The 18,114-nt window shown below is 38.4% G+C and overlaps 1 protein-coding gene across 1 annotated transcript in view; it reads right to left on the minus strand.

Moving 5' to 3' along the window:
• Positions 1-18,114, minus strand: part of EHHADH (enoyl-CoA hydratase and 3-hydroxyacyl CoA dehydrogenase) — a 62,648-nt gene that overhangs the window by 27,526 nt on the left and 17,008 nt on the right. The window contains exon 5 of the mRNA XM_037525231.2: positions 16,230-16,334. Coding sequence (XP_037381128.1) covers positions 16,230-16,334 — 105 coding nt within the window. The remainder of the gene's footprint in view (positions 1-16,229; positions 16,335-18,114) is intronic.

The raw sequence follows: 18,114 nt of genomic DNA on the forward strand, positions 1-18,114 counted from the left end.
AAAGCGGCGTGCTAGAAAAGCAGGCGCGGATAGCGGTCAGGATTGTGTGGAAAAGCGGCGCGCTGGAAAACCAAGTGCGGATCGGAATCGGATCGCGCGCGGAAAAGCAGTGCAGTTGAAAAGCAAACGCGATCCAGATCGCAGCTGCCCAGGTCCCTGCGCCTGCGACTAGGCAGGAACCAGGCGCCCAGGCACGGGAGCGGGATTCAAAAGGCGCCATTCCCGCGCGCCACTGAACTGGGCTACAGCCTGAGTCCTGAACTGAGGGCTTTGGAACTGACACCAGGGACACGAAATTAGGGGCGTGGTTCCCACGACGGTGGGGCACAAGGCAGACACAGCACCCCAAGCCGTTGAGTTTACCCTACCATTCCCCTCTATTCCCTGTCCCACGGGTGGAAAATCAGCTCCCAAGGGCTCCAGGAGAGATCTCTGGCGCCACCTAGCGACTTGAAGCCAGCAGAGGCGCCTAGAGGAGACAGTGGCCAGCTGGGTAGTTAGCCCACGCCGGCCCCTCCGACCAGTAGTCTGAGCCCACAGGGAGCGAGCACCCACAGCCGGGCAGACCAGGCGCGCAGAAGAGTGTGCCTGAGACCGGACGCACAGAGTGTGTCCACATCACCATCTTAGAACAGGGACATTTCTTCAGTAAAAAGACTACCTGCAGAAGGCTTCCTCAGGAGCCAGAGGTGAGGCGGGAAATTCGCCATGCCAGACCCCATCTGGCCTGCAGTCCAAGCCCAGAGGGGGAGCAGGAACCACCGCTGGGGCAGACCAGGCGCACAGGGGAGTGTGTCCCACATCGGCATTTTAGAACAGGGACCTTTTCTCCAGTAAAGATTGCTTGAAACTGACAGATGACTCCTGGAGGAACCAGAGGAGAGCAGAGAAGCTCACCCAAGATGCCGGCCAGTTCCAACTACACAGTGTCCAACGCATACGGCAAATTAGAAAACAGACAGTAGGGAGGAGAAGAACACACGCAACCTAGCAACTCCCCAGGGAAAAAGCACACCACAAAAAGAAAGCAGCCCCCAGATGCAACGACAGTAACTTGGAAGAACTTCTGAGCCTTCCAAAGAGAATTTAAAATTGCCGTGATTAAAAAACTGACAGAAGTCATAAAGGAAAAACAATGATAAGGGAAAAATAATCAACGATCAGAAGAATGCAATTGAGTCCCTAGAGAGGGAAAACAATGGTCAGAAGAATGAAATTGAGTCCCTAAAGAGGGAAGTAAAAGAAATGCAGGAGATCAAAGAATTAATGGAAGAACTAAAGAATTCTGGGAAAAGCAATGAAAGCAGAATAGATGAAATGGAAGAACGAATAAGTAATCTTGAAGACACAGAAATAAAAAGAACCAAAACAGAAAAGGAAAGAGAAGTACGAAGGAAAAAGAACGAAGAAAGACTTCGGGAACTATCTGACTCCATGAGGAAAGGAAATATAAGAGTTATAGGAATACCAGAAGGAGAGGAGAGAATGTAGGAACAGAGAAATATTTCAAAGAGATAATTGAAGAGAACTTCCCAAATGTGAAGAAGGAGCTGAAAATTGATATACAAGAAGCAAGAAGAACACCAAACTTCCACGACGAAAGGAAAAATACAGCAAGACACATAATAGTAAGCTCCCAAGAATCCAGGACAAGGAAAAAATAATGAAGCTGGCAAGAGGGAAGAAACAGATAACATTCAAAGGAAAGCCAATCAGGCTGACATCAGACTTCTCCAGAAACACTACGGGCAAGGAGAGAGTGGAGGACATAGTCAACAGACTCCAAGAAAACAGATGCCAACAAGAATTCTCTATCCCGCAAAGCTCTCCTTCCTCTTTGAAGAAAGAATATGGACCTTCCCAGACAAACAGAAACTCCAGAATTTCATTACAACTAAACCCTCACTCCAAAAAATACTACAAGGAGTCCTAAAGCCAGAACCTCAGAGGGACGAATAACAATGAAAGAAGGCCAAAAAAAAAAAAAGTTATTAAAGAATAAATAAATAAATCAAAGGAAAGACAAACACAATGGCAAATACAGATGCTAACATATCAATATTAACTCTAAATGTAAATGGACTAAACTCTTCAATAAAAAGACACAGAGTTGCAGCCTGGATTAAGAACAAAACCCAACCTTTGCTGTCTCCAGGAAACACATTTAGCTACAAAAGATAAAATAGCTCAAAGTTAAAGGATGGAAAACAATCCTACAAGCAAATGGACCAAAAAGAAAGCAGGAACAGCTATACTTATATCAGATAAACAGATTTCAAACTCAAAAAGATAAAAAGAGACCCCAATGTCACTACATTATGATCAAGGGGACAATACTTCAAGAAGAAATAACACTCATTAACATTACTCACCAAACGAAGGAGCACCAAAATATATCAGACAACTGTTGTCCTCTCTGAAAACAGACATCAGAGAAAACACATACGTAGTGGGAGAACTTCAACACACCACTATCAACAATGGATAGATCAACAAGACAAAAAATAAGTAAAGAAACCAAAGCTCTAAATAAGGACCTAGAGCAATTGGGCTTAACAGACATCTATAGAACACAAACCCAAAAAAACGGAGTACACATTTTTCTCAAGCGCACACGGATATTCTCCAGGATCGATCACAATACTGGGGCACAAGACAAACATCAACAGATACACCAAGATTGAAATCATATCAACCATCTTTTCTGACCATGAAGGCATCAACTAGAAATAAACCATAAAAAGAAGGCAAGGAACTTCCTACCTCATGGAGATTAAAAACCACACGACTGGAAGACCATTGGACTAATGAGGAGATCAAAGAAGAAAATAAAATTCTTTGAATTGAACGACAAGGGGACACCAATATCCTAAATGTATGGGATGCAGCAAAAGCAGTAATAAGAGGAAATATATAGCAATAGAAGCTCACATCAAAAAAGAAAGAACTCAAAGAAACAACCTAATCTCGAAGCTCAAAGATCTAGAAAAAGAACAAACAAAAAAACCCCAAACCAGTAGAAGAAAAGAAATAATAAAACCAAAGCAGAAATAAATGAAATTGAAACTAAAAAAAACATCCAAAAGATCAATGAAACCAAGAGCTGGTTTTTGAAAAATCAATAAAATAGACAAACCCTAGCCAGGCTCACAAAGGAAAAAGGAGAAAGCACAAATAACAGGATCATCAATGAAAGAGGAGAAATCACAACGGACACAGCAGAAATCAAAAGAATAATCAGTAACTATGAACTGAATAATCAGTACTATGAACAGTTATATGGAAACAAGTTTAACAATCTAGAGGAGATGGACAAATTCCTACAACTCTACAATCACCCAAAGCTAGATAAAGAAGAAATAGAACACCTAAACAGACCAATTACAAGCAGCGAAATTGAAATGGTAATCAAAAAACCTCCCCAAAAACAAAGCCCAGGACCTGATGGATTTACAAATGAATTCTACCAAACATTCAGAGACGAATTAGTGCCTATCCTTCACAAACTTTCCAAAAAATTGAGAAGGAAGGGACAATACCAAACACGTTCTATGAAGCCAACATTACACTAATACCAAAACCAAACAAGGACAACACAAAAAAGGAAAACTACAGCCAATCTCCCTAATGAACACTGATGCAAAAATCCTCAATAAAATTTTAGCTATCAGAATCCAACAATGTATCCATAAGATAATTCACCATGACCAAGTAGGATTCATTCCAGGGACACAAGGATGGTTTAACATCCGAAAATCAATCAACGTTATCCAACACATCAACAAAAAGAAATATAAAAACCATATGATAATATCAATAGATGCTGAGAAAGCTTTCGACAAAGTGCAACACCCATTCATGATAAAAGCCCTTGAAATTCTTGGATACACATACCTCAACATCATAAAGGCCATCTATGACAAGCCAACAGCCAGTATCATTCTCAATGGTGAAAAGCTGAAAGCAATTCCATTAAGATCTGGAACAAGACAAGGATGTCCACTCTCACCACTGCTTTTCATATAATACTGGAAGTCCTAGCCAGAGCAATAAGACAGAGAAAGACATCCAAGGAATCCAAATAGGAAAAGAAGAAGTCAAACTATCACTATTTGCAGATGATATGATAAATACATAGAGAACCCCAAAAAGTCCACAGAAAAACTAATTCAACTCATCAATCAGTTCAGTAAAGTGGCAGGATACAAAATCAACACGCAAAAGTCAGTAGCCTTCCTATACACAAACAATAAATCTGAAGAAGAAGAAATCAAAAAAACCATCCTTTTTTTATTGAAACAAAAAAAAATCAAATATTTGGGATAAATCTAACCAAAGAGGTAAAGGACCTATACAAAGAAAATTATAAAACACTGTTAAAAGAAATAGAAGAAGACACAAAGAAATGGAAGACATCCCCTGCTCATGGATTGGAAGAATAAACATTATTAAATGGCCATCCTCCAAAAGCAATATACAGATTCAATGCTATCCAATCAAAATTTCAATGTCATTCTTCAAAGAAATAGAACAATTATTGATGAAATTCATATGGAATCACAAAAACCCCGAATAGCCAAGCTCTCCTGAAAAAAAAGAAGGAATGGAGGCATCACCATCCAGACTTCAAACTCTACTACAAAGCCATAATCATCAAAACTGCATGGTATTGGAACAAGAACAGACATACAGACCAATGGAATCGAATAGAAAATCCAGAAATAAACCCACAGATTTATGGTCAACTAATCTTTGACAAAGGAGCAAAGACTATGCATTGGAGCAAAGAAAGTTTGTTCAATAAATGGTGCTGGAAAACTGGGTCGCTACATGCAAAAGAATGAAGCTTGACCACTACCTCACACCATACACAAAAATCAACTCAAAATGGATTAAAGAACTAGACATAAGACCTGAAACCATAAAATATATAGAAGGAAATATAGGCGAAACACTACGGTATTTGCACATCAAAGACATCTTTACAGACACATCACCCAAAGCAGTGATAGTGAAGGCAAAGATAAACAGCTGGGACTACATCAAATTAAAGAGCTTCTGCACAGCAAAAGAGACAATAACAAAAACAAAGAGAAACCCCACCAACTGGGAGAACATTTTTGCACACAACACTAATGATAAAGGACTGATCACAAAAATCTGCAAAGAGCTGATGAGACTCAACACAACAAAGAATAACAGTCAAAAAATGGGCAGAAGAGCTAAAAAGCAACTTCTCTGAAGAGGAAATGCAAATGGCCAACAGACATATGAAAAAATGTTCAACATCACTTGTCATCAGGGAAATGCAAATCAAACTACCATGAGATACCATCTTACACCAGTGAGAATGGCACATATTAAAAAACTAGCAACAACAATGTTGGCGAGGGTGTGGAGAAAAAGGAACTCTTCTGCACTGTTGGTGGGAGTGCAAACTGGTCCAACCACTGTGGAGAGCTGTGTGGAGATTTCTGGACCTACTAAACATAGAGCTTCCATATGATCCAGCAATCCACTCCTAGGTATTTACCCAAAGACACAGAAACATCCATTCCAAAAAAACCCTGCACCCCTATGTTTATAGCAGCACTGTTTACAATAGCTAAGCTTTGGAAACAACCCAAATGCCCAAAAATAGATGACTGGATCAAGAAGATGTGGTACAATATACCATGGATATTACTCAGCATTCAAAAAAGAAACACATGCAATTTGCAGCAACATGGATGGCACTGGAAGGGATCATGCTCAGCGAAATAAGCCAAAAAGAAAAAGAAAAATACCGGATGGTCTCACTCATAGCAGGAATCTAGAAAATAAATAAGGGACCAGGAAACGAATAACTATAAGAAAGTGAAAATCAAAATCAACAAAAAACTACGAACCAGAGACACTTTTAAGGGGCGGGGGTGGGAGGGGAGAGATTGGGGTCAGAATGGGAGGCTGCAATTGTATGGGGAATATAAAATAAAATATTATTAAAAAAAAAAAAACTACATATTAAAAAAAACTAGGTGTAACAAATGTTGGCAAGGATGTGGTGAAAAAGGAACTCTCCTACACTGCTGGTGGGAGTGCAAACTGGTCCGACCACTATGGAAAGCTGTGTGGAGGTTCCTCAGACTACTGAAAAAAAAAAAAAAAAAAAAAAAAAACACAGAAACTTACCATATGACTCAGCAATTCCACTCCTAGGGATCTACACAAAGGACACAAAAACTTTAATTCAAAATGATACCTGCACTCCTATGTCTATTGAAGCACTTTTTATAATAGGTAAGACTTGGAAACAACCCAAAAATAGATGACTGCATCAAAAAGATGTGGTACATATACACAATGGAATACTGTTCAGCAATCAAAAAAGATAAACTAGTGCCATTCACAGCAACATGGATGGAGCTAGAAGGGCTTATGCTCAGTGAAATAAGTCAGAAAGAAAAAGAAAAATATCAGATGGTTTCATTTACAGGAGGAATATAGGGGAACCAAATAAAGGACCAGGGGGGAAAAATGGTAACAATTAATAAAAACACAACACAACAAAAGAAAAATAAACAGACAACTATAAACCAGAGCCATACTGCAGGGGAGGGGGAGGGAGAGGGATCAAAATGAGGGAGGGAATAGCACAAGGCACTGTGGTGATGGTGCACAGGTGAATTGGTGGTAGAAATTCTATGGGGACTAGACCTGAGAAAAGAAAGCAAATAATTAAAAAAAAAAAAAAGAACAATGAACAATAATGTAAATTATATATAAATTAAAAAATTGTTATAGTATCAGAGTCATAATCTTAATTGGTGGTATCAACCCTGTTTTATATATGATGAAATGGTATATAATAACATGACTAAGGCAAGTCTCAAAAAATCAGGTTTAATTATCATTAGGTGTGCCCATCTTTTATATATTATTGCAGACACATTTTGTCTTTCTGTGCATGAAGTTCATTTGATATTATGAATCTGTTATTTTTCCTCTGTAGGCAAATATTTGTTTTAAAAACTCAAGCCAGTCATAATGGTGTGATAGGGTAAGACTTCTTCTTTTGATGATCAACCTCCTTTAAGAAGACTGAACTCATGAAGGCATATATAATAGCAGTGTTCCCCAACTGGCAATTTATGCTTTAAATTAAGAAATAAAGTGATTTTTCTCAATATTTAGTCCAAATATTTATTTACAATTCCTTTCCTACAGTCTCTGTTAAACCACTTGTGACTATTAGCAGGTTGTTGACTCACTAGAAATTGGCAACATTTTAAAATTCATCATTGTATTCCTTTGGATTTTGCACAGTATTGTGCATGTGGTAGGTACTTAATAAAGATGTGGATGAGAAATAAAAAGGAAAACTTTTTCAGGCTGCAGTTAGAAATTAGATGAGGAAGGGTTAGAGAGGTGCAGCATGAGAGACCCCATTTGCAGGTGATAATATGGCTTTGAAGGTGGAGGAACAGAGTAAGCACCAAGGAACACAGAGGCCTCAACAAGCTAGAAACAACCCCCAGTTTAAAACCTGCAAGAATAGGGGTGCCTTGATCCTAGATGCCATCTACCAAATCCTGCCAAAAACCCGAATGCGCACCAAGTGGATTCTTCCCTAGGGCTTCAGAAAAGAGTGTAGGGCCTCCCTGGTGGTGCAAGGGGTTAAGATGCAACATATGAAGCTGTCGCAGCCTCAACAGCAAGAGTTCAATCCCCAGCCGGCCAGGGAGCTACCCACATGGTTCAGCAGACCTCTCCTGTCTCGCCCGCTGCTCCCCTCAGCAGTGTATTTCAGTCAGTCTGCCTGTTCTGTTCCCCACTCTGTCTCTGGGGAATCCTCTTACCACCCCCCACACACCACTGGCCTGTACCCCAGTTCTTGTATGAATAAATAAATAAATAAATAAATAAATAAATAAATAAATCTATCTTTAAAAAGAAAAGAGTGTAGCTGCAACACCTGAATTTTAGTCCAATAAGCCTTCAATCAGACCTCTTGCCAGGTAGATAAGATAATAAATTATTTTAATAATCTGCTAAGTTTGTAGGGAATTTGATATCAAAGCAATAGTAGACTCATACAATTTGTAAATCAAATATCTAATAAAGAACTTGAATCCAGAATAGATGAGTTTTAAGATTCAATCAGAAGGCAAACAACCTCATTTTAAAAATGGGAAAAAAACTGACAATTTCACCAAGGAGGATATAAATGACTGATAAGCATACAAAAAATGTTGAACATCATTAGGCATTAGGGAAATGCAAATTAAAGCCACAGTGAATATGGTAGGTAGTCGCTAAGTAAAGGGATGTCATTTCTGAGATTAAATTACAACAAGACTCTGGTTTTGGGCTTGTTCACCACTCCCTGCTTTCTCATTTGCTCAAGCTGATGGCAGCCACGTACCCGCTATGGGTTGCATTTTGGTGAAGCCAATATGGCAAAGGATAGAAGGAGGCCTTCAGCCAACAGCCAGTGAGGAAGTGAAGACCCAAGAGGAACTGAATCTGACTCACAAGCACTTGAGAGTTTGAAAGCAGACACTTCCCAGTCAGGTCTTTTGGAACAGTTGTCAGTTAAACCTTGAATGTGGCCTTATGTGAAATCCTAAACCAGAGTATATAGCTGATCACACCCAGATTCCTGGCCACAAGAACTACAAGAGAACATGTGATTTTAAGCAGCTAAGTTCTGAAGTAACTTGATATGGAGTTATAGAAATTAATATCTATAGAATGATAATCAAAAGATATTAATACCGAATGTTGGTGATGAAACAATATAGCTGGAACACTTGTACTGTACTTATGAGAATATGAAACAGTATATTAGCTTTGGAAAACAGTTGAGCAATTTCTTATATAACTTATTGTTCAACTTATTGTTGAGTAATATAAACTTATTGTTCAGCTCAGCAGTTTCACTCCTAGGAATCTAAGAGAAATGAAAACATGTGTTGTAACAAAACTGCATATGAACGCTAATTCATAATATTCATAAAATTCAGTCTTATTCATAATAGCTCAAAACTGGAAACAAGTCAAATATCCAATAAATGAATAGATTCAAAAAAATGGTATAGTCTTACAGTGGAATACTATTCAGCAATAAAAATGAACAAGCTACTGACACATGCCACAATATAAGTGAACTGTAAGAAGCCAACGCAAAAGGTTACATATTGTGTGATGCCATTTATAGTATATGTCCAGAAAAGAAAAATCCATAGAGGCAGAAAGAAGATCAATGGTTGCGTGAGTTGAAGATGGGAGTAGGGGTTAGATGCAAAAAGTTGTGAGGGAACTTTTTGAGGTGGTGGGCAAGTCCTAAAGCTGGGGATGGTTGCATAACTGTATAAGGTAAATTATGCCTCATTAAAACCCTTTTTAAAAGGCTTCCGTGTAGTGACATATATGAAGAGGTATGACGCTTATACCTCTGAATCATATACAGTGTTATAAACCAATGTTACATCAATGAAAACCAATAAATAAAAGAATGATGATATTCCTAAAAAATAAAGCTCACAAACTAATTTACCAAGAAACTGAAATAACTTTAAGAAGATAACTACAACATTTTACTGAAGAATATAAAATGAGACCTTAATAAAGAGAACCAGACCCCATGTTCCTAGATATAAATATTTAATAACATAAAAATATAAATATTGTCCACATATATTATATATGAATTTCTAATCAGAGCCCTTATGGTGCCTATTATTTTTTAAAAAATAACTTAACAGAATGATTCTAATGTTCACATAAAAGAATGAATGTGTAACAAATTATATCACCAAAATTGTTTTCTAAAGCAGCTTACTGGGAATTGTTTTCAAAAAAGTGCTACCAACCATTGCTTCAAAAATAAAACAAAAATAAAACATTGTATCAAAAACATACACCTTAGGTAAAAAGATAGAAAACCTACCAAAGCTTATAAAGCAGTATCTCTATAAAAGACTTAATGAATTTGACATCGGTGTGTTACTGTGTGTCCAGGTTGAGTGAGAAAGGTTTTGGTGTAATCCCATTTTAATGTTTTAATTGAGGTAAAAATTAAAAAATTTTTTGTATTTTGGAAGTATAGGCTCTCCCCCCTTAGAGATCATCATATAGCACACCTGTCACCAATTCACCCATATTCCACCACCACAGCCCCTTGTGCTCCCTTCCCGCTTTGTTGTCACCTCTCCCTACCTGCCTAGATGCTTCAGAGAATCAGCTTTCAAGGATTTGTTTTTAAGATTGTCTTTATCTGACCCTTAGTTTGGTTTTTCTATATTTCACATATAAATGACACCATCTGACATTAATCTATGAGACGAGAATGTTTCCTTAATATGATTACTAAGGAGAATTGAAGAGAATGGGTTACATTAATGCTTTCCTGGGTGACACAAGGAAAGGACTCAGGAGAGGGCAGATGCAGTTAGCAGCATGTGGTCCCTGTCCCCACCTCTATTGTTGGAAAAACATGAACTGTACCCCACAGGCTTGTGGTACTGTTACTTGTTCAGTTATCCACTGAGTTAGCCCAATCCTTAATTTATGGAACAGAAAGCACAGCAGAGAAGGATGGAGATCTTCCCAGGTCGACAACTGATTTAATTCCCTAGTGGTCCAAAAGGAAAGTAGGAATGGACAGTGGGGGGAGGACAAGTGAATGAGGATCTAAGCAGATGAAGAATGGGGGCCAAGTTGTCAGAGTTAAAGCATCAACAGCAGCTAATGAGTCTGCACTGGGGACAGCACAGTCATGGGTCAGGCCCTCTTGAGCCAAATCTCTGTCCTTGTCCATTCCCATCATGACTGGGGCTGCGTCCCAAGCCACAGTACACATCAGAGCTATTGGAAGAGTTGTAAAAGTCCAGTTGTCCAAGCACCATCATAGACTCAGCTGAGAATCTTTAAGAGTAGAATATAGGTGTCATGGGGCCTCCCCGGTGGCGCAGCGGTTGAGCGCTGGGTTGCGAGGCTGCCCGCAGCCTCTGCGGCGCCGGTTCGATCCCCGGCTGCTCCCCGGCCACCGGAGGAGGGTCCCACATGGTGCGCAGACCTCTCCTGCCGCCCGCTGCTCCCCTCAGCAGTGTACTTCGGTCCTTCTGCCTGCTCTGCTCCCCGCTCTGGCTCTGGTGAATTCTCTCACCCTCCCGCACTTCTGACTGTACCCAGTGCATGTATAAACAAAACAAACAAAACAAACAAACCAGCAAACAAATAAATAAAGCATGCCTCTATTAAAAAAAAAAAAAAAAAAAAGAATATAGGTGTCAGTATTTTTATAAATTAACGTCTGCTGAAGCTCTTGGCAACTTTGCCCTGGATCAGGCATTGAAAAGAAAAAAAAAGAAGAAGAAGAAGAAAAAGAAGAAAAGCAACGCTTGCTTAATGAAGTGCAGTAATTATTGCTGACCAGCACAACCCAGTTGTGCTGTACCCCCAGTTATCATGGGGATACTCAGCTTCCCAGGCTGCACTTGGGCATTGTGGGAGCATCCACGCACTTGTCCAGACCAGCCCAAGGTCAAGTCAGGCACATTCACTGGAGAGTTCTGGATCAGGACACAACAGGAGATGAGTTTTCCCTGCTCAATTTCCTATCCCTTTCTTGCTGAAGCTGTAACTGAAAGATGCTATTATCCTATAACTTTGGTTTATTACAACAAAATATATTCAGAAATTTCCTTTTGGGTCTAGCTGCCCAGGATGGGAAGGAGAGGAAGTATTTATTGATTCAAATATGATTATAATTGAAATATTTCCAACCCAATCACATTTTTTCCTTAATTCTTCAGTTTTCTAAAACAGAAGAAAATTAAAGTTTTTATTAAAATCAAATGTATCACGTTCCTGAAGAAAGAATAGGAGACAATTAGTTTCCTTCTTTCCTTTCTGGTAAAACAGCAAGAAGAGATTTTTCTCTGGCTAGGATAGAGAGACAACATGCAGTTGGCCAAATGGTTTCCAAAGACATAAAGACCCTCTTTTCTCTAATTCTGATAAACTGTAAGCTGTGTCTGTCATGGAAACTCTGCCTAGGACAGACAGAACAACTGCCTGTTTCCAGGCTTGCAGGGATCACCCACAGACATTGGGCAGGACATGAAAAGAAAGCTCATCGTAGACATGTGTTTAGGCCTCCGATGTGAGGCCAGGTCACTCTCTCTTGTGAAGCATGTTTATAACGTAGAGAGTAAAAATGAATTAAGGGTACAGAGAAAAGGAAGACAAAGACATGAAAGCATTGAGGTTTTTTTTTTTTTTCCAAAACCACAAAATCCAAGCAGACAAATAGACCAAGGTCTTTAAAAGGCAAAATTAGAATCACTAAAAATAGTTACAGCCCAGTGCAGTCACAGAAGAGGACCAGGGCTCATTCCAGGACAAAACCAGAGCACCAGGTTCCTGAGTGGAGACTCCCAGTGGATGTCTCCTGTGCCCACCTTTAAATAACAGCACATACTTTTCAGCTTCATGCCAGACACATCACATGGAGAAGAGGGAGCTCTTATCCAGATTGGGACAAGCAGGCCTCTGGCCAAATGCAAGTACAAATAAATAGCATTTTCAGGACCCTCCCCTCCCCAGTTTAGCCAAAGCAATCTGGTTTGCCAAGTATTTCCAAACAGCTCTGCTAAACCTATAGCACTGCGGTAGTCTGAGAGGCTTCCTAGAACAAGAGCATTAAGATGCGCGAAGCTAATTAACTTCCACAGTCAGCTCTCCAGGATGTAAGTTAAGTTTGTGGAGAAATGCACAGCTTCTTCCCAAATCACATTTTAAGATACATGCTAACCTCCTGCAGTGCCTTCTCACTCATAACTGATTTCAAAAATACTGATTGCAACACTGACCCCAGAAATTCGCTTCCCTGTCTCCTTTACTATTGGATATGGAAACTAAATAAGTGTTCTTAAACTTTTCCTTTGTTATTTTTTTAAAATCAACATTTCAGCAGTGGGGGAGAGTGATAGGTTGGGTGGGAATAGGATGAAAATGAAATACTTTGACAGCACCCCTCCACACTGACCATGCACCCTTCTTTCTTTGGTAAATTGAATGATTCATTAGGAAAAGATAAACTTAAAAAAAAAATCAAGCTTCTTCATCACCTAGCACCCAAATACAACCACTATAAAAATCTGTTATATATTTTTCTTATGTAAATAATTTAATACATACACATACCCACATATTTGTGCAATTTCCTATCTACCTGTTTTCTACTTAATAGTACATATAAGCATTGCCCCAAATTTTCAACTTTTTTTAAGTACAGAATTTTAAATGCAGAATGGGATCATTTCATTGAGACTTATCGACTTTTATGTAACATGATTTAGTTGTTTCTGATGTTTAACAGTGATACAGCTTCAGTGAGTATTACTGTATACAAATCTTTGCATACTCTGTGATTATTCCTGTGGTAAATTCTTAAGCTGGACGAGCAAATCAAAATACAGGAATAAGCCTGAGCACAGGTTTGTCCTATTGTCCACTAGATGGAATACATATAAGGAGTGTAAACATCTTATTTAAACTCAATCTTACCATGTTATTTTTCTATCTCTGCGAATTTGCTTGGCAAAAATTAGTGAGTGTCTTTCAAGTCACTAAGGGTGGTTTTTATTTTTTTATTTTTGTAAGGGTTTTTTTTTAATTTATTATCAAGTTTAAAAAGCATTTAAGAATTAAACATATGTTTACTATACAGCCAAGACATACGAAGCTTAGATATTTACACAAGCGAAAGGAAAACATGTATCTACAAAGACTCCTGTAGACCCAAAGGAGAAAACACCTAAAAGTTCTTTCAGTGGGTAAAAGGATAAACAAATTGTGGTGTACTCACACTATGGATAACTGTTCAGAAATAAAAAGGAATTGAAAATTAATACGTGAAATAATATGAGGAATCCCAAAAACATTATGCTAAGTAAAAGAAGTCAGACACAAAAGTGTACGTACATACTACATGTATGCTTCTGTCTACATGAAATTTAAAAAAAAAAAAAAAAAGTAAAGCTATAGTAATAGAAAGTAGGCCAGTGTTTGTGGCCAAAAGGTAGGGGAGGGAATCTACTAGAATGAGGCATGAAAACATTTTTGAGCTACATCTTGATTGGGGAAGTGGTTACATAACTACAAACAATTACAAAAATCCATCAAACTCTACACTTTAAAAATGTATGAATTTTCTTGTGTAGAAATCACAACTCAATAAAGCTGGACAAAAATCAAAACAAAAGTAAAAGTCATTTAACAAAAAATTGAGAAAAGCTAACTTTATTTTTGTGTAGTTAAATTTTGTCTATATTCATACATTCTCTGATAGCAATAATTATAGAATCTATGTAAATTTATATTTTAGACTTTTTATATCACAACTTTACATATTGCTTCATGAAATAATGAAAGTCTTCATGATTATAATTTTAAATAGGTATATATACTTTCCTAAAGCCCAGCACATCCCTCTGTTGTTAACAGTGAATTACTAAGTTTTAAAGTATGATTCGTCCCCGATATTTGGATGCCATCTTGTGGACAAACTGCAATATTGCTGGGATTGAGTAAACCATTTTATAAAGAAAAAAGGTAACTTAATGTTCAAAAATTTAATGTAATTTTAAAAATTAAATAATTTTAATGAAAATAGAACATTCATAGAAGTGCTAGATTGTGATCCTCATCTGTTAAAGTAACAGTTCCAAATTTAGGGAATCACTTAAGAAAAAGGAATTTCTGTTTAAAATCTGAAGCCATTGAAGAAAACAAAACAAACCTGAAACTATGGTGTAAATGATAGACATGGATCAACCTTAAAATAATTTAGGGATCTAAAATAATTTAGGGATCTCCAAATGCAAATAGTCTTTGCTGTTAACTCACCCAGTGCTTCTTACAATAAGCCCTCTCTAGAAGCACCAAGAAACATGTGATGAAACACTGAAGGTCATTGCAAAGCAGAGAAAGTTACCAGGAAACTCATTCCCATTAGAGCAAAGACGTGCTGATACTGAGTCACCAGTGTTGTTCTCCCCCAATTCCCAGGCTCTCAGTGCAGGCCTTTACTATTGCATTGAAACAGCAACTGGTTAGAGCCACAAAAAGAAAGATTCTTTTAGGGAAGTGTTTGGTGCCTGCCAGGGTCAACAAAAGAATGACTTTTTCCAAAGAAAGCCTTTGAATGGCACAGAGCCATTGCCGACCACCTAGGGAGGAATAATCACACAGCCGCCCAGTACTCCTCCCAATTATTCTTTCTGGTACTCTTTAACCCTCTCCCTCCTGCTCCAACCTCCATGAATTGAAAAGAAACAGCAAAAAGAACTCTTGGAGGAATGTCATAAATCCTTAAATTGAGAAACCATTGAGAGAGAGAAAACAGTTTACAGTGACAGAATCATGGTTTTATTGTGTAAATTATGCAGATTTTCTTCCATTTGCTGAAATGTTTGTATGCTTGTTTCTCTTTTTTTTTAAGATTTATTTATTTATTTATTCATACATACATACACACATACAAGCACTGGGTACAGTCAGAAGCACGGGAGGGTGAGAGAATTCACCAGAGCCAGAGCGGGGAGCAGAGCAGGCAGAAGGACCGAAGGACACTGCTGAGGGGAGCAGCGGGCGGCAGGAGAGGTCTGCGCGCCATGTGGGACCCTCCTCTGGTGGCCGGGGAGCAGCCGGGGATCGAAATGGCGCTGCAGAGGCTGCAGGCAGCTTCGCAACCCAGCGCTCAACTGCTGCGCCACCGGGGAGGCCCTGCTTGTTTCTCTTAATTTTAACTGTATACCATAATAGAAAACACATTTATTGAATAAACACTCAAAAAGTACAGAAGATAGTACCCTTCCAGCTGCTTCCCTGACTGACCAGCCCATTTCCAGAGGAGCAATACCCATTTCTTAAGAATCCTTATAGCAATACTTCCGACATAGACAGTTACATGTGTACATTCTCCCCAGGTAGACATGTGATTCCACCACCCCCAGCTTTCTTATTAGACAAATGGTAAACCATTTTCCACAAAGATGCTTGATTTACTTAATACAATTTGTCATGGTGCTCAGACCATATCAATGCACAGAGTTCCTCATTCATTCTAAAGTTGTGCCATATTCCATTCTGTGGATGTACAATAAGATATTTGAATTCCTCATGAAAGTGGACAAAGAGCTTGCTTCCAGTCTTGTGTTATTTTATTATTATTGTCTTACCTGAAACTCTCTGGGCCAATTTGATAGCTTCTTCAACTGGGTCTGAGGTCACAACTTTATCTAGAATACCTAATTTGAAAGCTTCATCTGCCAAAATACGTCTCCCTAAAAAAAAAAAACAAGACAAAACAAAGAAGGATGTGAGATGAAGGCAAAAGCATTAATTTCTCTAAAAGGGAAGGTTATCTGTCTAGGATATAAACAGCTTTTATTAAATGAATCTAATAAGCGCCACAGTGACTTGCAGTAAAAGAGCATTACAGAATTACTGAGAAGTAACCAGAAAATTTGGATTTAAACTCTGGCTCTACAGTGAAGTACTACAACCACAATTTCCTCATTGGTAAATGGGGATAATTGTGCTTAACTTAGCAATTTTGAGTATTAAATTAGATTGCTGTAGTCTAATTATAGCCTATAAATCTCTATAGAAGTATTTTACGAACTACACGTTTCTATATAAATGAGACAATTGATTCTTTCATAATAACAATAGCAGTATTAGCAGCAGAGTAGTGCTATCTGTTTTGTACCAGCAGCAGGGACTGTTGGTTACAAAAAAAAAAAAAGTGCCCGAAAATATAGATGGATAGACAGAAAGAAATCAAGTTAGCATTATATGAATGGTAATCAAAAAACACAGGACCAATGGGATGGACTTCTGGCATATTCTGGCTCCCCAGCATCTTGACCCCTCCCTTAATTTATGGAATCACTGTTGCAGGAGCTGAGGACCACTGCTGCCTATACTACAGAAGCTTCGAAGGTAGCAGATAAGATCAGACAGTAAACAGCTTTAGGGATTGAGTCTCCTGTGCATAAAATCACTTGAGCGAGAGGTGAATCAGTCTCCCCGGGTAAAGGGGACCACATGGACACAAAATGGAACATGAAACCTGAAAGGATATTTGGGGCCACTGACTAGGGGGACATGAACTGCCCACAGGATGGACAGAATATTACTGCAGCTATAATGATTTCTTCTGGTCTAGATTTCATAAAAGAGGAGGCTTCCCACTACTGTTTTCTACAGCCAATGAGATCCAGATAATTTTATTCTGCTTCAAGGACTTAAAAACACAACTTTATACATCCAACCCGAATCCTCAGGTGAGGAACTAACTGAGATGAAATCAAGTGTTATTTTGCTGGGATATAAACTTTTTTCTTCTTGTGTTGCCTCGATGTAGATGACAACCACTGTCCAGTGAGCTCTAGGAAGAGTCCTGTCTAGGTCTACTCTAAGTAGACCCCAAAGCAACTGTGGCTGAGATAATCTCAATTTTTTTTTCCAGTTTTATTTGTGGCTTCTTTTCCAACCTTTAGGAAAAAATTCCTACATGGAACCATTTCCAGGTGTCATTTAAAAGTTTCCCTAAAATTGTAAGACTAATTAAAAGATAGGTGCATGACTCTAAGGTTCGCTTTCCTCTAATTCATGGTGATCTTTTCTATGCAAATAAAAATCCATCATATTCTGTTTTTACTTCTTCCTTCCATCACCACATTAAAAATAGTAATATTTCTATAAGCAGCAGTACTTCGGGAAAGGCCAATCCAGTTCACTTCATTTTTGTTTTGTTAAATAAGCCAGATTTTCTCCTGATTTTCCCTGAGATAATCTTGCCATAGAGATTTAATACTAAAAATAGTCAAGGAATTCCTCAATATTCACCTCCAAGCCTTAATTTTTATAAACTTTAGACTTTACAGATTCATTTCACTCCATTACATTTTTTCCTATATTTTTGCTTCTTTGCTTTCTTTCTATTTTGTCTCTTTCAGAATGTGCTTTGATTCCTGCAGCATGTTGGATTGTAGACATCTTCACATGAAGTTTACATTACTTAAAACAGATCACATTTGTAAAAGTAAACTTATAACA

Source organism: Talpa occidentalis, unplaced genomic scaffold (genome assembly GCF_014898055.3).
Source record: "Talpa occidentalis isolate TD23 unplaced genomic scaffold, MPIMG_talOcc4v2.1 talOcc4.4, whole genome shotgun sequence".
In the NCBI taxonomy this organism is placed as follows: domain Eukaryota; kingdom Metazoa; phylum Chordata; class Mammalia; order Eulipotyphla; family Talpidae; genus Talpa; species Talpa occidentalis.